The 21,903-nt window shown below is 40.2% G+C and overlaps 1 protein-coding gene and 1 long non-coding RNA gene across 4 annotated transcripts in view; one reads left to right on the top strand and one right to left on the bottom strand.

Moving 5' to 3' along the window:
- Nucleotides 1-21,903, top strand: part of MYH11 (myosin heavy chain 11) — a 62,714-nt gene that overhangs the window by 23,328 nt on the left and 17,483 nt on the right. For 2 of the 3 annotated variants that reach the window (XM_087731808.1, XM_087731810.1), the window contains exons 5-21: nt 5,082-5,184; nt 6,920-6,940; nt 9,358-9,450; nt 10,340-10,403; nt 12,522-12,620; nt 13,644-13,787; nt 16,496-16,591; nt 16,968-17,086; nt 17,252-17,404; nt 17,866-18,039; nt 18,240-18,413; nt 18,903-19,017; nt 19,961-20,154; nt 20,324-20,445; nt 20,561-20,630; nt 20,775-20,935; nt 21,786-21,894. In XM_087731808.1, the coding sequence (XP_087587934.1) occupies nt 5,082-5,184; nt 6,920-6,940; nt 9,358-9,450; nt 10,340-10,403; nt 12,522-12,620; nt 13,644-13,787; nt 16,496-16,591; nt 16,968-17,086; nt 17,252-17,404; nt 17,866-18,039; nt 18,240-18,413; nt 18,903-19,017; nt 19,961-20,154; nt 20,324-20,445; nt 20,561-20,630; nt 20,775-20,935; nt 21,786-21,894 (2,011 nt within the window). The remainder of the gene's footprint in view (nt 1-5,081; nt 5,185-6,919; nt 6,941-9,357; nt 9,451-10,339; nt 10,404-12,521; nt 12,621-13,643; nt 13,788-16,495; nt 16,592-16,967; nt 17,087-17,251; nt 17,405-17,865; nt 18,040-18,239; nt 18,414-18,902; nt 19,018-19,960; nt 20,155-20,323; nt 20,446-20,560; nt 20,631-20,774; nt 20,936-21,785; nt 21,895-21,903) is intronic. The other variant, XM_087731809.1, reaches the window with a different exon arrangement.
- Nucleotides 14,591-20,926, bottom strand: LOC148052016 (uncharacterized). Its single transcript, XR_015698787.1, has 3 exons — nt 20,856-20,926; nt 19,349-19,429; nt 14,591-14,756 (listed from the first exon to the last, which is right to left on the bottom strand). It is a non-coding gene; the product is annotated as an uncharacterized LOC148052016 (long non-coding RNA).

The following is a 21,903-nucleotide window of genomic DNA, read 5'->3' as shown; positions in this document are numbered from 1 at the left end:
TGCAATATTCTGTATTCACTCTTGCAAAGACCGTGCTGGTCTGCGTTTACCAGCACATTAGATATTGCTGAAGGCAAAGTCCCAAGAAATCTGTCTGGTTACTGCCTTGCTGCATCAGCAACTAAGCATGAATTGTCCAAGCGATGGCCAGTGAACAGGCTTGTGACTTTTCAAGCTTCTTCCAATGCAAGTAAAGGCCCTCGAAAGAGACTTCTGGCTTTTAAGTTGTTCAATTTTTACAGATACAAGTGGATCTTAGTGGAGTTTTCAAAAGGTTTTTTACTAAAAATTCCACAGGTGCTTATTTGCATAGCTAAGCACACGAGTGTTTTAAAGATCTCCCCTTAAACCTGTCTGATCTTGGAGTTATCATATTTTAGCCACTTCCTGAGAAGAGTGGGTAGAATATTTTCGAGAAAGCAGATGTGGCTCAAAGGACCATGCACAAGCTTCAGTTAAACAAAAAAACACCTTAAATGAATGAGAAAAAAATCTGATCAAAATTCTGAATGTTTGGGGTAATATGAAGGCTGTGAAAACAGATGCTTGTTCAACATTTTATAATCTAATAGGTTTTTGTTACCTTTTACTTCTTTTTATACATGCATTTAGTTTGAACAGCTTCTATCAAAACATATGGTAGCAGGGTGCTATTTCCACTTAGTTCAATACAGCAACAGACAAAATACTGCGTCAGGCAGTGAGCATCCCGCCCTTTTCCCCTTCCTCCCCTCTCTTTTTGAGCAAACTCTCCAGAGCCTCACCCGGCCACGGGACCTCAGCCCGCTTTCTCCCCTGACACGTGTCAAGAAGCAAAGTCATCCAGAACCTCCTCCAAACTGCAAAGCCCCATTAGTCAAAAGACTCCTCCAGAAGAGAGCTAAACTCTTTTCTTTCCCAGCTCACTAAATCTCAAAGGCCGGAGCTGGCAAGCGTTGCTGCCTGGCCCTTCTCCCACACAGATATCTTGTGTAGCTTTAGACCCAGGGTGGAGCTTGGTGCTGAACCAGCTTGGTCTCTTTTGGGAATTTTTTTATAAGCAAACTAGTAGGATCAGTGGGCTGGCTTCTGAGCCAGGTCTCTAGGAGGGTACAGCTGGTCTAGGAAAAAGATTTTCATTATCTTTGCACATCTCATACTGCAGGATGAAGCCTGCCAAGCCCTAATGTGATTTAGAGCACCTCACTGACTGCTCTGTGTACAGAGGCTTCCCGCAGTGCCAGCATAGCCAGATTAAAAGATGTGTGAACGGTCAATTTTGTGGTTCATTGCTTACTGAAACAAATGCTGAAAATAAATTCTGCTGTTACTTTTTAGATGTTTCCAAAAGTGGAATTAATCTAAGTCTTATATCATAATATTGATATGGAAAGCTTTCAAATTTTCAACAAAAAATACACTTTTAAAACTGATTTTTTCCAAGTTATACTCAAACGTACAAGAGCTCTAGCTACACCACAGGCTCACCCCACAACAGCGAGGCCAACTTGCTAGTCTCACCCTGTCCTAATTTGGAAACCTATTCTAACTGGGATAATTTTCATCTAACATGAAGGTAATGGAGTCACAGAGGATTTAGTAGCTCATGTGGTGCAAAAACTCTAATATAGCTGAGTACTGTATATGTAAGCTTATGCGCTGTAAATCCTGTACTGAGCTCCTCAAACAATTCCTGGCAAGAAATGAGGGAAGAATAAATTTAAACTATGCCACACAATGTGAGAGTGGTGTTTTTAACAGAGCAAGCCTGTAAGCCTAGTGGACCCTTTTGCTCTGGGAAAGCCAAGGAGTTCCTTAGGAGGAAAACATGTATGGGAAGTAGATGAGATTAAATAGTGCTGTTGGGCTGATCAGAACTGTGCAACAGGACCTGCTTTTGATCTGGTTTTTTGTGTTGCCCATCTGAGCTGGGTGCAAGGAACAGCACTGGCAGTAAATGTGCTGCCTCTCTGTATTGCAGGCAACAAGGATGATTTGAGATGCTTCAGTTAAACACATGATCAGTCTGCTCCCAAAAGATCACAATTAGGACAGTGGTAACAGCATTTATATGGTGAACTCCCACTTTGGAACATAATTTAGGGGTAAAGACTGAGTAAAATGGGCACTCAGAAGAGAGGAGCAGATGCCTCCTGGGAGGAACCCCGTTGTGTATGGTCCATGCCAAAACCACTGAAAGATGTTTGCAAGAAAAAGATCCATCTTTAAAAATTCAGTCACTGAGCTTGAGAGAGCATGTAGATTTTAAAACAGGTGGGATTCCTCATACCGACTCACAATGAAAGTTGTTTCTGAGAAGAGGAGACTGGGGGGAGACCTCATTGAGGTCTACAGCTTCCTCACAAGGGGAAGAGGAGGAGCAGGTGCTGATCTCGTCTCCCTGGTGACCAATGATAGAACCCGAGGGAACGGCAGGAAGATATGCCAGGGGAGGTTTAGGTTGGACATTAGGAAAAGGTCTTCACCCAGAGGGTGGTGGAGCACTGGAATAGGCTCCCCCGGGAGGCAGTCACGACGCCAAGCCTGACAACATTCAAGAAGCATTTGGACAACGCCCTCAGACATATGGTGTGAACTTTGGGGTTGTCCTATGCAGGGACAGGAGTTGGACTCGATGATCCTTGTGGGTCCCTTCCAACTCAGGACATTCTATGATTCTGCCACCCAAGAAATGATGGTACTTCAAGGCAGATGCAGAGAAAAAAAAAACAGCATGACCAATTCTGTTGCAGCTCAATAGTTCTAGGAAGAATTTCATCCACCTGTGAAGCAAACTAAGAGATTTGCATGCTCTCCTCCTCCCAGGTCTTTCCCCTTGTAAGCTTCTTGATGTTTAAGGCATTCAACCTGATCTGGCCATTCCTCCTCATTAGTTAGTTTTCAGACACATGGTATTTTATTACTGAGATGAAATCTAGACCTTGTCATAGAGCTGTGATGCATCCTTCAGAGTATGAGGGCTACTAATGTTGTTTAATGGATACTTGTTTATTGTCATGGACATTTAAAAATGATCTGGTGTGTTGAAAAATTAGATGTATTCATCAGCTATGGACATTATTCTTCATTACTTATTGACCTTAGGGATTTTTTTTCTACTTGTAGCTGTTGAGATCCTGTCGGTTTTTCATTTCATGGTGAAGCATTTCCAGTTCACGTTGAAGAACTTTTTATTGTCCACTTCAAAAGGAAGTTAAAGCCTCAAAGTCCATCTGCAGAAAACAGGAAAACCCTCAGCCTGTGCAGGAGCAAACAGTTAAGGTTGAAAGCACAGACCAAAATTTTGAGTAACTTAAGCATTACAGTATGGTAGGATAATTACAAGTAAAATGATGCCATATATGGTAACACTCACAGGGATTCAGGGGAAAGCCAAATGATGGGCACAGTTGCCCTGGGAGAAAGGAAATGCAATTCATGTAGTGATGAACTACAAATAACCTTTAAAAAACCAGAATAGTTCAAAGCCCAGGGTTTGTTTGAAGAAAGTTTGGGTTTGATTTTTTTTTTTCCAAAGAAACAAAGTTGTAAGGTAGATTTATTTAAAAACTTTGTATGCATGTCTTCAAATTGGTGTGCTTGGTTTGGAATTGTTCCCAGGACACTTAATTTTTATCAATAAAACATGGAAATGTTTTAGCACTGAAGCCCAGGCAGAGATGAATCCAACCACTAAACTGCGCAAATGAACCCAGGTCTTGTGAAAAGGAACATAGTCATCTCAATTATTTCTGCTTAAAACTCTAAAAGCCAGAAGAAACACTTCTCATCGTGTCGTACCTCAGGCAGGAATTGTTTCTGGTTTCCTAAAGTTTACATCAATGTCATCCCATCTTGAAAGTTCTGCCCAGCACTTACTCATATTTTTTATGTCCATTTATCACTGGTCCCTTCGTAGGGAAAATTAACTCCTGTATTTCCTAATTAGGAAAAGATGCAGAACTGCAATGGATCCAGCTAAATACTTTCAGCTTCAAAAGCGTTGACAAATATCCATGGGATTTTTTCATGTATTGTTCTTTTTATTTTTAACCCATTTTAATCTAAATCGAAAGACAAAGAGGTCCGAGTTACATTTAGACTGTTGCCCTCCTCACAGCACTAGCTTGATACAGTTGAAGGAACTAGTTTATTACCTCCACATCCACTTTAATGCCCTTTCTGATTGCTGAGACAGGAGAGTTTAAAAACATTTTTATCTATGTAATCATCAGAGCCAAAGGTATCTAGAAGATGTGAGACGATGTAATGTGACACTTGACGAGGGAAAAGTAGGCTGGAAATGTTCTTTTGAGAAAAGACTGTGTAAATCTGGCCCTTGTACCTGTACTTTGAAAACCAGTATTTTACTTTAAGAGAGGGCTTAAGAGTTGTAAATAAATGTAACCCTGGAAGTCCCCCGGGAGGTGGAAAATTACCACTGCCTTCCTGCTTCCCAAGGGACACTGCACGGAGCACAGCTGGGATGCCGATTCTGCTGGTCAGACGTGTCCCCACAGGAGAGGTCCCTTACCACCTGGTTAGCAGGGACACCTCGGGCAGTCCCAGCTCTGGTCCCACAGGATTCAAGGAGCGTTTGAACCTGGAGTTCAGATGAGGCAGGATCATTCGCTTATTCTCCAGCACTGATACGAGCTGTTAGTCTACTTCAATGCCAGAGTTTCAGAAGAGAAAACTATTGTATTACTGCTGATGTTTTTTCTTACTGCTGTACCACATCATAGTTAATGTTGTATTTTTTGATCTTAAAATACAAGCAGACTCCCTGCCAGCTCAACTTCTCATAAGCGTTCAGATGCTGCCAAAGCAAGATGAACTGCCGTTCAAAAATGCATCATGTTTTAGAATTGCCTTAAATGGCCCAATGTCCAGTCAAAATACTAATGGGACAGAGATGAAGCTCTGATAATGCATTCTTTGCATGCTGAAGTCAGGTGGATTTGGAGAGATGGTGTTCTGGGGTAAACACTAACTGAGCCGGGCAGTTTCCAGTCCTGTTTTTATACACTAAATACATCACATGGCAGAAGGAGTCCCCACTAGTTACCTACCTTCTTTTGTGTTATTTTCTTTCCCCTCAGAGGTGAATCTGGTGCTGGCAAGACAGAAAATACCAAAAAGGTCATTCAGTACCTGGCTGTTGTTGCTTCATCACACAAGGGCAAAAAGGACACCAGCATCACTGTAAGTGAGCTCTTCCGTATTCACCTCTTCTTCAAGCCTGTTGGGATTGTACTGAGCTGACCGTGCTAACAGCAAGTCAATGTCTGGGGCTTGCCAAACGGTCGACATATTAAGAGTACACAATTACATCACAGCTCTATGTTTATGGAAAAAACCTTTTGTTTGACACTCCCTTAGGCATCAAATCAGAATGTACTTTGCTAGAAGAGAAATATTCATAGCTTTCCATATGCATAGCACCTATTTATATCCTAGCATGAAGGCCTTGAAGTCTGCAAGGGCTTGGGTCCTTATTTTACCCTTGGCCCCTGGCAACTAAGAAGTTTGGGAAAGCCTTTGACTGACACATTATCCAATTGCATCACAAAAATGTATACCAGCATTTAAACTGCTAAAGTTTTGATTGGCTTTGTTAGCAAGCAAGTTTTCTTACTGGCTAGCAAAGAGTCCCAGTATAAAACTTGCCTTTTCTTTTTACTCCCCTGTCTGAGAGAACGATTTTGAAAGGCACAATTTTTTAAAAGTACTTTGTTCCTTCAAAATTTGTAATAATCTTGCCTTAGCAACTAAAGTTTGTTTTCTTGCTCTGAACTGTAATGCTAGCTTATACTTGCCCAGTTCCCAGAGATGATTGGTGTGGCTGAGGCTCTCAACTGCCTTTGCTGTTTTCAATGATACAACTCCAGGTCCTATGTCATTTCCAGCCTTTTGAATGTTACTCAAAAACTTCTGCAAAAAAATGTAGCAATTCACTTTTATGACAAAACAGGCTTAATTCAGGAAGACATTTCAGTGTATCCCAAATGGAGGACTGAGTCCAAAATAAGTAATTAATAGGGTAGTGGGAAATGAAGTCAAAATCTCATGACTACACCTGTGCTGGGTCTTGCAGTTGCCCTTGCCTACCCCGTATGCTGGCAGACAGAAGACTCCAGAGCACAGGGTGTGCAGCCTGGCCTCTTCCACCATAAATAATTATTGTTTACGTACAGCAGATTCTGCTTTGGGGCAGGGGAGGGAGTAGGTGTCCCTTTGGGTAGTATTTTCTAGAAATCTGTGATTAAATTTAGTGGAAACAGTCCAAGACTAAAGGCATAGTTTTCCTTTGTTGAATGTTTATGCAAAAAAAAATATTTTTTCCTACTGCGTCCTGCTCAGTGGCTGGGGGAAATGAACTTGTGATTTCAAGGCCATTCCTAACAGGCATGTAACCACAGTTGCTGCTGACTCCTCTGGGGAATTACGTGAGTCTCAGGATCAAACTGGCCCTGAGACAGACCTGAAGGCAAATATCCACCAGATGGGAGCTGAGAGAAAGTCCAAGTTGTTCTATCACATGCTGACAAATAGTAATTCAGTGACTGGGACTACTGACATTGCAATTTCACTCACTAAAAAAATAATGAACAGCAAAATGCCTCAGTTGCCCCAGAGAAGAACTGGGGATTTACCATAAAAATATCTGTCCTTGTCTGGTCCTGGGAGACTAACCTGGGACAGGATCCAAATCCCATCCCTTTGCTTCAGCGGTTTGTTTACTTCAGTTAAAATGCTCTATATATGTTAATGGTATTTGTACTCTTGGTATGTCTGCAATAGGTTGTTTTTATTTGTATTCTTGGTTTATTTGCATGGAAACTGTGTATTGGTTATTTTAATACAGGAAAAACAATAAAAATGTCTGTGTAATGGAAATGATACTGACACTTGTTTTATACCACGTTATTCAATACAGCAAGGTCCATCTTTTTCTTACGTGAGTAACTTAGACTGTTTGATGTGTGTTTAAGGCACTGAGTGTAGATCTGCATGCTATTGTTGCACCTGGAAAATTTAAGAGAGATTTTGTTGAAACATGTTGTATGATATGACAAAAAGCAACAATAGCGCCAAATGCTCTCACAAATCAACCCTAACTGTGTCAGGCTCCATGGTAAAGAATGAGGTCTGACACAGGCAGGGTCATCTTTCAAATATCACTCTCTTCTATATGTGTGTGTTCAAATCGCCATAGTTTGAATGAAATTTCCCACGATCCTGAAAGAGCCACTCAGCCTGAAATGGAGCAATGTGATTTCTGGATGAAAATACCCAAATGCTTTCTGTGCTTCAGGTTGAACTTTCTAGGACTGTTGTGAAATAATTCCTAAACCTCACGGCGTTTGATTGATTTGTATGGCTGCATGCTTTCCATTCGATATTGCTTTCAATTTTGCATTTTCATGTAACTGTTGAGAATTGTTGACATCCGCAAAAGTTAGCATGTTCTTAGCTTGCTGCTATGATGTGTAACAGAGCAATTCTCACTGCAGCGTGTGTCTGCAGGTGTGTTACGGCAGTTCCTTACAGGCCCTCATAGGCCCTCCTGTATCGTAGTGTGCCCTACCAGCATACCAACGCTTTGGGAATATAGGCAGATTTGCTGGCATATTCTTTCTGTTTCTGTGCCAGGCAAATGGGATTTTTTTTTTCACGGTCTTTTTTTTCCCCCCCGTTCTGACTACTGCCTCTCAGACTGTGGCTATGACAAGGGGCAATGTGTTGCCCCTTAGTTAATTCAGTACTTCATTTGACAAGCTCTGCAAAAAAACTATTTCATTGCTGGCATAGGCAACTCTGTGGAGTTCAGTGGATTTACAGCTGCAATGCAGTGCTGCTAATTGGGAGCCACAGTTTTATACCCCAAGTTTATGGCAAGGTTCAGTTCCCCCTAGAAGCAGGCGGTATCTGCCTCAGTTTAGCAGACAAGGCTCTGTTTTAGCTGTCACCATCTGATTTCAGCAACACCCTATGCTTACAGTGGAGTTTTTAAGTCTACAGAGTATAACTGGAAAGAGTTGCTCAGCACAGAGAAACTTCAGGGACTTTTAGGAATTCGTTACTTACTCTAGGACTCCCGTATTAGCTTGTTTGGAAATCTTCCTCCCCTCTTCCTTCAACTCTTAGGTAGAAAGTTTTGGGGGATTTTTGGTGGGGGTTTTCTTTTCTTTTTTTCAAAATGCAGTCTTGATACATGCCTTAGCTCTCAAAAGACCTATGCTCTCAGGAAGGTGTTAATCCTCCCATCTCGGGACCAGGCAGATAAGTTTACCCATTTGTTAACAACCAGTTGCTTTTTAATGATATTTTTGAGGCAGCTCTCATCATTGCCACGTAAGTTACAAGACATTCAGGAATGTCATTTAGGAAAAGGTTACCAGTTTTGCACACTATTTTTGCACACATTTTCCAAATTATTTCCCCTAGATTCAACCTAAATATTGCCTTATTTTCTAATTAAAATTATTTAAATGATATCATACTATCTATCAAGGACTTTTTCCTTTTCAGAGTGAGTTATTTGAAATAATGCATGTTACTGCAGTGTAGTACTCAAAGAATAGGACGACAAGAAGCAAATGTGAAAGTGAGTGACCTCACAGGACAGAGCTGAATGAAAAGTTCAAAAAAGCTGTATTCATAAGCAAAGGATTTTTTCAACATCATTGACTTGTTTAGAAATAGGAGTATTAAATGCATGCTTGTTTCCTTGCATGACTTGTTTCATTAGCAATTACCAATCACAATTAACAATATAATACGAAGTTTGTGTGTTTGCATGAGAATTCATTATCCTAGTTTGAAATAAATCAATGCAGTTCCATATTTAACCTAAATAGCCTTGCATGGATCATTATTAATAGACTTGATGAAATCTGCTTTGTAGCTTTGTGCTGCATTACATTAAAATGATTCTCGGCAAGTTATTCTAATTACATCGTCATTTGCTAGCAAAGGGTCTCAATACACTAACTTGAAAAAGACATGCTAGAGGTTCCTTTAAGAATATCCCTTCTAAAAATGATATTAAACTGGAAAAAAAATATATTTGACATTGAATGACCCTTTTTTTAAGAAAGGCCAGTCATGATGCTAAACAGATTAATTGACTTTGATCTGTCACAGGCAACAGGGCTGGAAAAGGGTCATGTATACAGGACAGCAGTCAACTGCACAAATATATAAACACAAAGATTAACAGAGAATGAAAACAAATCCACATGAAGTGCAGTATTCAGCAAAAAAAAAGTTAGAGGCTTAAATTATCTTTCACATTTTTCTTCAGTGTACATGTGTTGGTTTTAATTAAGTAATTATGAAGTTTAGGGTTAACTGCATCTGAATGAATTTTAGGGTGAGCTGGAAAAACAGCTTCTACAGGCAAACCCTATTCTTGAAGCTTTTGGAAATGCCAAAACTGTGAAGAACGACAACTCCTCCAGATTCGTAAGTAGGACAAATCCAGTTCGGGGTGGGGGGGGGTGGGGGGGGCGGGATACAGTATCTTTTAAAACACAATGTATAGACAGTGGCCCTCATCAGTGCTTCTCTCTAAAGAGTGTCTTAAAACTAATCCCTTAAAAACAGTTTAGAATTCCTCTCTGAAATAGGCATTTGGCCTTATAGAAAATTAAAGATCAAGCTCAAACTTGTGGCCTTCCAGAGTCAATTCCTGCTCCAGGACTTACCCACCTTCAGAATATTTGCAAACAAAATCTGTACTTTCTTTTTCTTTGCACCACTCTTGAGCGTATATCTCATAAGGTGCGACTGTTACTTAGCAAGGGTGGTTAATATATTAAATTAAAAACTACAGGAGAAAAAGAAAAAACAGTCATATAGATTCAAGTTAGAATGATGTGAGCTGGGGGCTTGATAACACTTTTTTCTGGGAGTGCTGGCAGATGCTTGTTTTCCCTGCAGACCCTCCTCTCCCACCTCTGCTCTTTCCCTGCAAATTCAGGGATCCATGCAGATGAACCTTAGCAGAGGGAGTTATGCAGATCCAATGCTATTCCCTCATTAAACTTGTGGAAATCAAAGTAGAAAATTGATGTTGTCATACCCCCAGCTCCCAAAGCCTGGTCCAGCAGGGAGGACTCCTTTCCCTCTAAGTGCCTGAACAAAATGTGGGAGCAAGTCCCTGCAAAGGGAATATCAGAGAAGTTCACTTCCTTTCAGGCTTTTCCACAGGTTGTCCTGGCAGGAAGGAATCAAGCATGTTATTCTTAAGAGGATGATGTACATGTCTTATTAAACAGGCTAAATACTAATGTTGGAAAACCTGGCATAACCTGAAAAAACAGCCCAATCTAGATCTTCTTTTCATTCACAGGGCAAATTCATCCGCATCAACTTTGATGTGACAGGCTACATTGTCGGAGCAAACATAGAGACTTGTATCCTTTTCAGTGAGCTGCACTGGAAGCTAACTAGGGTGAGCAGAAGGAAGTAAGATAAACAAGCCCCATTGCATGTCTAAGAAAGGCAAATATCGCTGGGGCTGGTATAAACAAAGATGGAGGGAAGTGGCTCCATTTATGCTGATACCAGCTTCTCGGTTTGTCTTACTCTCACGTTTACATTTTCAGGTCTGTTTTCTCAGCTATAGGAAAGTGTGCTATTCCCCATATAGAGCTTCAGAAAATGGAAGCACCATACCTAAGGCAATGGCAGGGGACTTTAAAAGCAGAGTCCCAATAATACGATAATGGGAAAAGATTGTTTTGTGGTTAAGATTGCATATGATCTTGAGAGCTATGTGGTTGTTTTGTTTCATATTACCGTGGTCCTGCATGGGTCACTCTGGTTCCCTCTGGTCTATATTTCCAGCTGCATAAAAGGTTTTGAAACTTTACTGTTTCTTACTGGTGCTGTGATAGGCACTTTGAAAAAACACTGAATGCTTGGTATTATCACTACAGTATAGAGCGCTTCCCAGTTTTCAAGTCCAGGTTTGGCCCTTTGTCCCGGTCCTGACCGCATGTTGGGATGAAGTCCAGATGCTCAGTGCGATCTCACCCTCACTCCTGTGCACCCTGGCTTCTCTAAGGGAAGGGTCCTGAGCCTTGCAGACTGAGTATCAAGCCTGTGGCTGCACATCCCCTGCTGTTTAGGTATGGCAAAGGTGATATATGTTGTACTGGGATAGAGGCATTCCAAGAAAAAGCATTAAGAATAACCTGTTAAAGGGTAAGTCTATATGATACCTAGTATGACAGCTTTCTCATTCGCGTCCGGAGGATTGAAGGGTTATTTTAATAAAAATAATTTTTACTTTCCCTTCCACCCCTCTAAAGACTTTATATTAATAAAGACAGAAGAGACAGGAAAAGCCAAAGAACACGGTGCGGTCAGAAGGGCTGTCTCAGAGTCCCTGCAGTTCCTCTCCCTTTGCCAAACCAAGGGACAATTTATCCGGAAACTGACTTGCTCTCTGCAGATTTTGTTAAACGGCCATGGTCAGAAATTACATGTTCGGGGAACTCAGGCAACTGAAGCGAAGCAAATATTTTGCCGGTGCTGATGCCCCAGATAGCATTAAGTGCTAGATATTTCCAGAGAACTTGTCTGCTCTGGATGCCAAATACTGCCCTGCTGTTTCAAATGACATACCCAGAGCAGGGAGTTATATGTCAGTAACCTTGATGTACATTTTCAGGAAAAAAGTACAGACATTTCAGAGAAATTCGGCTTAGCCTGACTTTGCTTGCCAAGTACTGTTGCCTCTTCCCTTGGTTATGTTTATGAGAAAGTGTGTTTTAATGAACAAATTAATATGTAGCTAGATTCCTCAGTGCTGCATTGCTCATCTTTCCATAGAGGAGGAGCTGCTTGCTCCAATAAATGAGAAAGAAAGATGCAGCTATAAAGAAGGACCTTATCCCTTGGGTGTAGCATCAAACATCAAACAGTTTATCTTTCTGCTCTTATTTTGACAAGTGATCTTTAGAAAAAATCAGGTTTTAATTTTTTTGGTCTTAACTGAAGCTTTATCTATAGCACTATAGCTTTTACAGAGTGAATCGCTGACTGATGTTGAAATACTTACACTATGGCCAACTTCATTTCTAGTAGTTTATAGTCACAAAAATGGACCAAAAATAAATTTTGCTTTTATTGCCTTTATACCTACAATACTGGCCTAAAGAGCTTTTTCTAGCAGCCCCACCTTATGTTGAAAGAATCATATTGCTACTTCATTTTAAAAGTGGTGTGAATTATATTGTGAATACTATTTTTATATGCCTGATTTTAGAAGCATTTATGTCTACTGTTGTGCTTATTACCATGATTACCAGCATTTACCATACAATAAGAGGGAGGAAATTGGTCTACTCGTTGTGGTGAGAATTATACCAATACCAGAGCTCCTGCCACAGAATTAGATGCATGTTCATGTTAGACAAGTTTGTGGCAAACATTTCAACAATGCCATTGATGGTTCTGAGGCTGATGGCACAATTAAGGAAGGATTGAAATATGTTTTTGATTTTTTTTAACACACTGACAAACAGATTTGCTTGAAAAATCCCGTGCTATTCGTCAGGCTAAAGATGAGCGAACGTTTCATATCTTTTACTATTTGATTGCTGGAGCTTCTGAACAAATGAGAAGTAAGTTACTTGCTAATGATTCTTAGATCTCATTCAACAGTCTGAGCAATGGCTTACTTAATTTATCTTAACTTCTTTAATTGTATGTCATTCAATCTTTTCTATAAATAAACAGCTCTTTAGCTATAGAAAATATTTCCCTCAAGTGAATTATAATAAAGCTTCAATTGATGTCCACCTGTTTGAGCCAGGTTGCTTGCAGTTTACAGGATGTTTCAATTTACAGGAGATGTAAACCCATTCAGATCCCATCTTGAATGATATTGAGAAGATAAATAGGGAAGAGTTATTCATTATTTTTTACACAAAAGAAATTGGGGTTCCCAATAAAAATAGTGGCTTGTGGTTTTAAAATAAATTAAGAGAATGTCTTTCCCACAGCACGTTATTACACTGTGAAACCCGTAGCTTCAGAATGTTGAGAAGGTGAAAAGTGTAAGTGGATCCAAAAAAAAGATTAGACATAATATGTATTGGGACATCCTGGTTCAAATATGACACCTTTCCCTAAATCACTGGTGGACAAAGAATGGATGAAGCAATGGATAACTCTGTATTTTCCCTGCTTTTTATGCTCCTTACCTAAGAATCTGTTGTTGGCCACAGTATAGGGCTGAAGATTCTTTTGGTCTGGCCCACTATGGCTGCTACCTGGTTCCGTTCTTATTATTACCTGATATGAATCCCCATAGGGAGAAGTGTAATTCTGAGTAGGCCACACATGGCGTTAAATGAAAGACTTTTGGGAAGAATGGCTCAGATTTGAGTCCATAGGATGCAAAATTCCACTGAGGGGCAGAGACATTCCCCAGTTACTAATGAAAACTGGAAACTTAACACAATCAAGCTTGCAAAATGAAAAGTTATTTTGAAAATATTCGTGCACCACAAAACCCTAAACTCCTCACACAAGCAGAGTCTTCCTTTGGTGAAAACACTGGGTTTTTTTCCAGTTGTTCATTGGGAGAACTCAAGAGCATTAAGTTGATGCCTTAAGTAAGGCTTTTCTTCTTTGCTTTTTAGATGATCTGTTGCTGGAAGGCTTCAACAATTATACCTTTCTATCTAATGGCCACGTGCCTATTCCTGCTCAACAAGATGACGAGATGTTCCAGGAGACCTTGGAAGCCATGAAAATTATGGGCTTTTCTGAGGAAGAACAGATAGGTGAGAATTGTTAGCAAGACCGTATTCAAGGTATACATCTGCAAGTGACACTATATAGAGATGCAAATGCACAGAAGTTAATTCTGTCCAGAATAATCAATTTGCAAAATATGCGTATGAAGCAAGATTCTACGTTCATGTAAGAAAATTAAGATTATTTAGATTTTATGTCTATGTTTCTCTGGAGAAGTGTGATCTTGCATGAACCACCAACTGGAGGATTCTAAATGTACTCGTGTTATTTAACCTCTTTGCCTCTTATTTCCTCTGTGTAAAACCATTACCAGCTGTTACCTAGCTACTGTTTCTAAGAAGTGCACTGTGAATTAGTGCCCATAGATTTCCCTCCTTCTCAGGAGGTATTAGATGAATTAAACCATAGATGTCTCATGGAAAGAGAATGAAGGTTCTCTCATAAGGTGAAACTTCTCAAGCGCAGATTTGTTTCTACCTCACCTTGAGAATAATATGAGAACTCAGTTCTGTGTGATCAGGAGAGACACAAGATCAAGGCAGGATCTAAACACAGGATCAAGATCACAAAACACAAGCAGCACAATCAGAGCCAGTAACAACAAACAACCAAACTGGTGGCAATACAGTGCTTGAAGGCAACGCAGACCAGCAGCAGGAATCTGGGGGGAGGACAGCAGGGGCAGTGAAGACACTGGAACTGCTCTCATAGATCCATGACACAAAACACTACAGCCTCCTTGGAATCATTGCCACCTTTGTACTAAACAGGGTGATGCTTCAGGAAGTCTTGTGAGTATTAGGGTGACTGTTCTTGCCTTGCAAGGAGATCTAATTATGACCTACTGCTTTAGGTTGTTGTTAGAAAAGTTCTACTTAAGTTACTAGAGTGCCTACCTTTTCCCATTGCAGTGGGTACCGGTGGGAGCAGCTGAAGCCAATAATAAAATCTCTTTGCAAACGAGCTCCTTCAAAGGTTTAAACTGGCAGCACTTGCTGGAAACACAGTGAAAGAAATATTGAAGAATCACCACCTATACTGGAAAACGGAGTATATATCATCAAAGAGAAATTGTCTCTGTGATGCACAGAACGAATGGTGATGCACAGGGCAGCTCTGCACAGTAATCTAAACATGGATCAAATAAAATAATTTTCACAATATTTTGCTGTCCATCAGAATGAAGAATTGCAAGGCTTTTTCTTGTAAGTCTTATAAAGTCCAGAGGGCTGTGTGTAGGAGGAACATGACATGCACTCTTGACCCATTTGAATTCCGCAGCATCGCTGCAGTTGTCAGCACGCAAAAGTACTATAACACGTGGTGTTTTGAAAGGTAATTTGTGTTTATGACAGGGAGGATTTCTCTGTAGAAGAGCTCCATACATACCCAGAACGGACCATTGAATTCAAGCCAGCTTTAACAAAAGTAATGACCATTTAAAGCCATTTTTCAGAACTTTCCAACAACTAGCACAAAAACGTTGCAAAATATTCTGATTTAATTTTGAAAGAAATGGAACAGGCTCAAATAGCTCATATTTGTATCCACTGATTCAGAGAAAAGAGAAATAAAAACAAGGAGCAGGAACCAACAACTAAACTGTCTTGAAAATGTGGGCCTGCGAGACATCTATCTCCATAGCTTTTACCTCTCACTGTTCCTGGGAGCGTGCAGGGCTTCAGCTGGTGCATGCCAGTGTGCATCACCAATGGATGCAAATTGCCATGCCCCAAGTGACACCTGGTGGCAGAAACAGCATCACCCCAGCCCTTGAGCCTTGCACCAGCTGTGGCAGCCGGGAGCAGAGCTCCATCACATCCCACCCTGCATCAGTGACTGAGGAATGCTCAGGAAAAAATATCTTGCCTTGCAGGACAGCAGTGCAAGTCCCAGCCTCAGTAAATTCAGGTGGTGTTACTGATGAAGACTGGTTCATTCTCCTGCCAGGGCATGTGTATTAGTGTTGACAGCAGCATTCTCCATTACAACAATAGGAGTCATTACACTACTGCCTGAACCCCTTTGATTTCATGCTCTAAAATATAAGCCCATTAGGACAGTATTCTTCTCCTGTGTAGGTTCACCAAACAAAAAAATGGAACTCCCTAGATTCATGCAATCTCATCTGTAACATATCAGTAGATTTCACTACCTGAAGTTAGATGACTAAAATACATTTATATGTATTTTAGTAATCAAACATTAATGAATTACTTTTCTGTACTTTGACACTAATCCTTCAAAGATTTGTATACATTTGATTTTAGTTGCACTACTAAATATCCACATGTTCCTGCATAACTGGAGCTTCAGAAGTGCCACACATTTTTTAAACTACTGGTAATTCATAGGGCGTTTTTTTTTTTTATTTTAAAGACAGAGATACAGATTGTCAAGTGACTGAGCAGGGAGGATGCTACAGGCCACTGTGAGTGGGAGATGAATTCCCGAGACTTGGGGGGTCTGCCTGGGGAGCCAGCACAACTTAGCTCGGAGGTACTGGTGTTCCCAGACTGGCCTGTTTACTCCGCTGCACAGATTGTTGAGATGCTACGCAATCAGCTCTCAAACTCCTGCAGTTTATGGCACAGTCTTTTAAAGCAAACCTAGCTCTTTCCACAGAGGTACAGACTACCGTAGGCAATAGAATGAATCTTCATTATTGCAGGGAACAGAGCTTTCAAGATGTGTCCATTCTGTTCCTCATTTATATTATCTGTTTCTCTTACAGCTATACTGAGGGTCGTTTCATCTGTCCTACAACTGGGTAATATTGTCTTCAAGAAGGAGAGAAACACAGATCAAGCTTCTATGCCAGACAATACTGGTATGATTTGCCACTTAAAAAATATAGTTAACATTAAGAAATTAATAAAATAGTAGCTGAGTAAGCACCCTTTATCAGTATTTTTTATTTAATTGTTATTACATATATACTTCATAGGCTTTAAAAGATATACCATACTGAAAATCAGCTCAATTATCATTACGTTTTCTAGTAATCTTGAATCCATAAATTTGATGACCAGTGAATTTGCTGCTTGGATCGTAAGTAATACTTTCATGGCAAGTGGCATCTCTTGTACGTACAATAGAGGAGATTTTAAAGAAGATAAATAACTTGCTGAGCTGCTCGTATTCACACCTACTGACCTGCTAAGAGAAAATTCAGACTGAAATAATATCTCACTCTTTTATTCTAGCTGCACAAAAAGTGTGTCATCTGATGGGGATTAATGTGACAGATTTCACAAGATCTATTCTAACCCCAAGGATCAAAGTAGGACGAGATGTTGTTCAGAAAGCTCAGACGAAAGAGCAGGTATCTACTTGCAGTCTGCTCAGCTCTCCTGAAACTATTCTTTCTTCTTTTTTTCTTATATCTTGTCTAAAGGGAAATGTCAGTTTTCTGTCTCATTATCTCTACAGAAATTAGAAACTAATTGGGTTTCTTCTTTCACTTACAATTTTCTCTACTTTTTTTCAGGCGGACTTTGCCATAGAGGCTTTGGCCAAGGCACAATTTGAACGTCTTTTCCGTTGGATTCTAGCTCGCGTAAATAAAGCTCTCGATAAAACAAAAAGACAAGGCGCTTCCTTCCTGGGGATCCTTGACATTGCTGGATTTGAGATTTTTGAGGTATGTACTGTGGCACACAAGCTGACTAAATTCCTTATCCACTCCTATGCAGTGCTTTGAATATAAGATGACAAAAATCTAAGTTCAGGGCCACAAAAACAATTTGGTTCTTTCAAGCTGGCTAGTAGCCCATGGCCAACATGATCCATGGGGCTACTACACCTGGCTGCTTGCCTTTCCCTTGGGCCGCAAGGGCTGGGGGCTGGCAGTGTGCTCCTGCTGGGCTTCTGTGGGGCTCAGTGTTTAGAGCCAGGGTCTGCTTTTTACGGTTTATTGAACCGGTCCCAGTACAAAGATTTACCACTTGAGAACTTACTGTAAATTTTCAAGACCTTACATTAGAAACATATGGATCCTTATATTTGAATTATTGTAAATATGTCAAAAGAAATAGAAGATAGCAAATTTCATCTTGTCACTGTCTTCCTAACATTAGGAATTCACTTTTTTCCTCTTCACAGATCAATTCCTTTGAGCAGCTGTGCATCAATTACACTAATGAGAAACTTCAGCAGCTTTTCAACCACACAATGTTTATACTGGAGCAAGAGGAATACCAGCGAGAGGGCATTGAATGGAATTTCATTGACTTTGGCCTTGATCTGCAACCTTGCATTGAGTTGATTGAAAGACCAGTAAGATTATATCTCTATAGGTGGGATACTACATAGGTTGCATCAGGGTCAGTTATGTATCAGTACAATAAGAGAGCCATTTAAGGTATTTCAGATCCTTTGTTGACTGGGAGAATTTGTAACATAAGGGATAAAGAAGGTGGTGCTCTTTCTTTGTCTCTGCCTGTGATGATACTGATCTGATATTGCTCGCATTGCAGACCAACCCTCCAGGTGTCCTGGCTCTGCTGGATGAAGAGTGCTGGTTCCCCAAGGCTACTGACACATCCTTTGTGGAGAAACTGTGTCAAGAACAAGGCAACCACCCCAAATTCCAGAAGCCCAAGCAACTCAAGGATAAAACCGAGTTCTGTATCATGCACTACGCTGGAAAGGTACTGGACACATTGAGCTATTTTGACTTAGGGAACTTTGATTCTTTGATGCCCAGATGGTAAAAAAGAAACAGTCTGGTACCCTTATTGATTAGGGATGGTTTTAATTGTATAGTGTATATATTAAGTGCTTTAATTACATACCATATGAAATAAGATTTGCAAACCATTCATAGTTGTGTTAAGCTCACGTGAAACCAAAAATAACCAGCACCAAGGTTATTGAAAATCCAAGTAATTAGGATTCCTTTCTAGGAAGGAGATTTTTTTAAAGGCAGGGGATGTGCCCTGCCATGCATATGTCTGAAAAAAGCTTTTCAGATGCTAGTACATGTAAGAATAAATACTCAACTCAGCTCTTAACCATAGAAATCTTTTCAACATTATTATTATTTGTATGATTTTGTGTTGATACAGTGGCCTGTGTTCTTGGACACTCCAGATATCTTTATCAAGAACAGATTTTTGATGTAGCCCTGTTTCCTGCAGGTTACCTACAATGCAACTGCCTGGCTAACAAAGAACATGGATCCACTCAATGACAATGTGACTTCTCTGCTGAACCAGTCTTCAGACAAATTTGTAGCAGACCTCTGGAAAGACGGTATGAATTGCAACTCTAAATCAGTAATGTGGTTTAAAGGGAGAAACTTTTACTAGAACTTTTTGACAACCATCCCTTGCTGGCAGGACACAAGTGTGAAAATTATAAACATAGAAGAGACTGAACTAAGAAACAAGAATAATGTGTTCTAAAGACATATTTATGGAAAGCATCATTAGATAGGTTTAAGCGCTATCAAAAAATGTCCTTACTTAGTATTATTCAGCAACAGAATAAAAATTTTTCATTACACTGTTAAAACGTTGCTGAATATGTGATATTGCAGACCTTGTTTAATACAGGTTATTGTTGGGTTTTATGAATGACTTACCTTACACACTCCTCCCCCAGAAGTCCTGCACAGTTCTCTCCAGCGATGTATAATCTCAACTAAACTCCATCAGAAGAATGTCTGTATGCATATAAACACTTTGTTTTTAAAAAGTTTATATGGATCTGTAACACATATACTACAGTATAAGTATTTAATATAGGGACATAAATGTGCATGCAAACACGAGCAAGGCGGCTCTGAATTATCAGATAACTGAGGGAGTTTATTAGCTAGGCTTTGAGAACCACTGGGTAACAGATGGGAGTCAAGAGATGTTGTTGTTCCTGGTTCTGACACCAACCTACCAATTGGATATTTTGCAGGAGGACTGTCCTTTTTAGAGCAAACATAAAATAAAATGTATTCTGTGTATTCAGTTGCTCCATTCTGTCACTAGTTAACAAAAAGAGCCTCATTTTCATGTTTGACAGAAGTAGACTATTTACCCAGAAAGCTCTTCTAGTACTTTTGTTACTATGCTTCTACTGCATCAAAAATATAGTGGTCCTCTTTGGGAAGGTGCAGTTTAACAATGCCACTGATAGGTGTAATGTGAGGTGAGGACAGCTTATATAAGCAGTTCCGTTCATACTTTCTTTTATATTTCAGTGGACCGTATAGTTGGGCTGGACCAGATGGCCAAGATGACTGAAAGCTCACTCCCTAGTGCTTCAAAAACCAAGAAAGGCATGTTCCGTACTGTTGGACAACTCTATAAGGAGCAGCTGACCAAACTGATGACCACCTTAAGGAATACCAATCCCAACTTTGTCCGCTGTATCATTCCAAATCATGAAAAAAGGGTAAATTTCAAATGTTCAATTTTCAGACTCCTGGTATATTATTCATGTTGAGCTGCTCACTGTACCAGCACATCGCAGAGCTGAATGATGTCTTCAAACATAGATATGCGGCCGGTAACACTTTTGTAAATTTCTACTGTGCTAAAAATACTTTCTGTTCCCTTTTCAGGCTGGCAAACTTGATGCCCATTTAGTGCTGGAACAGTTGCGCTGCAATGGTGTCTTGGAAGGTATTCGTATCTGCCGGCAAGGATTCCCCAACAGGATTGTCTTCCAGGAGTTCCGTCAGCGGTAGGAATCCCTCACTCGGTCCTAACTCTGGGTTTAATAGTGGTGTAACACATGTTTGTCTGTACAAAATAATCTGATACGTTTCAACCTCCCTAACATCAACATCTTTTGGCAGATACGAAATTCTTGCTGCAAATGCTATTCCTAAAGGATTCATGGATGGGAAGCAGGCTTGCATACTGATGGTGAGGAAAGCATTTTTGATCTTATTGATAATCAAGTCTATACTTCTTATATAAAAGCTGTTGAGAGTGAACAGAAATGAGAAGTAATCTTTAATACCCTAAACTTCAGCACTGGAGTTAACAAGTATCCCTGTTTTCCTCCAGATCAAAGCATTAGAACTTGATCCCAACTTGTACAGAATTGGACAGAGTAAAATCTTCTTCAGAACTGGCGTTCTGGCTCACCTGGAAGAAGAGAGAGACCTGAAGATCACAGACGTTATCATCGCCTTCCAGGCTCAGTGCCGAGGCTACCTAGCAAGAAAGTAAGAATATGTACTAACAAAAAGAATGTCCTCTGCAGCAGAGTATCTACAGTAGCTCTTAGTTCTCTGTAGAACAAACTGAAGATATTAAGACATTTTATCTACTATTTGTATTGTGTTAGCACTCAACTTGTGTCCGATGAAGGACTCACTTCCTGCCCAGAAGAGGCTTATTAGTGTAATTACAGGGAAGCAATCACCTTGTGAGGCTACTTATACCCTCTGTACAGTAAGCTCTCTGAGGCAATGACCCATCATTTAAACATGCGTTTGTACAAGCAGGAGAAGGAGCATCCTAGCCTATGATTGGAGTCTTACGCACTATTACAAGTAGCAGCACCACTGGCATTTGTAAAACGTTAAATAGTTTCTTACACTGCTTGGGCATGAAGCACTGATCATCTAGCATGATCTCAGTTAATGTATGTCACAAAACTATTAACAATAATGCCCTTTTTCTGCATACTACCAAGGCTTTCAAATTGCCGAGCAAAGACATTTAAATATAATATGTTTCAAGAATGATGCAAGATCTGAGTGCCCATGTACTCTGGAAAGATGTTCACATCCAGAACTAGATCTATGCTTTGTGGTTTGTGCCTGCCTATGAAGTGCAAACAGCTAAAAACCAGAAGACTAAATAAAATACCAGAAAGCTAAACAGAATTATCACCTTTCCTCAAAAAGCCACAGGCACTGGTTAAGTGACAAAAGAATTTGTGCCAGACTTCTCAAACCATGTGGCTCATCAGCAGACTGTCATGCCAGAGTTCCTTTGCTTAATATGTTTATCTTGCAGACACCTTGTATTCTCAGACTGAACCAATTTGCTTTATGTTTTTAATCACAGAGCCTTCGCCAAGAGACAGCAACAGCTGACTGCAATGAAGGTTATCCAAAGAAACTGTGCTGCTTACCTGAAGCTGAGGAACTGGCAATGGTGGAGACTGTTCACTAAAGTGAGTTGA

The sequence above is a fragment of the Nipponia nippon genome, unplaced genomic scaffold (assembly GCF_047370975.1).
Source record: "Nipponia nippon isolate SJK-2023a ecotype South Korea unplaced genomic scaffold, ASM4737097v1 scaffold_5, whole genome shotgun sequence".
In the NCBI taxonomy this organism is placed as follows: domain Eukaryota; kingdom Metazoa; phylum Chordata; class Aves; order Pelecaniformes; family Threskiornithidae; genus Nipponia; species Nipponia nippon.
Note: the sequence above shows the minus strand (reverse complement) of the source record. Positions and strands in the feature narration are given on the sequence as shown.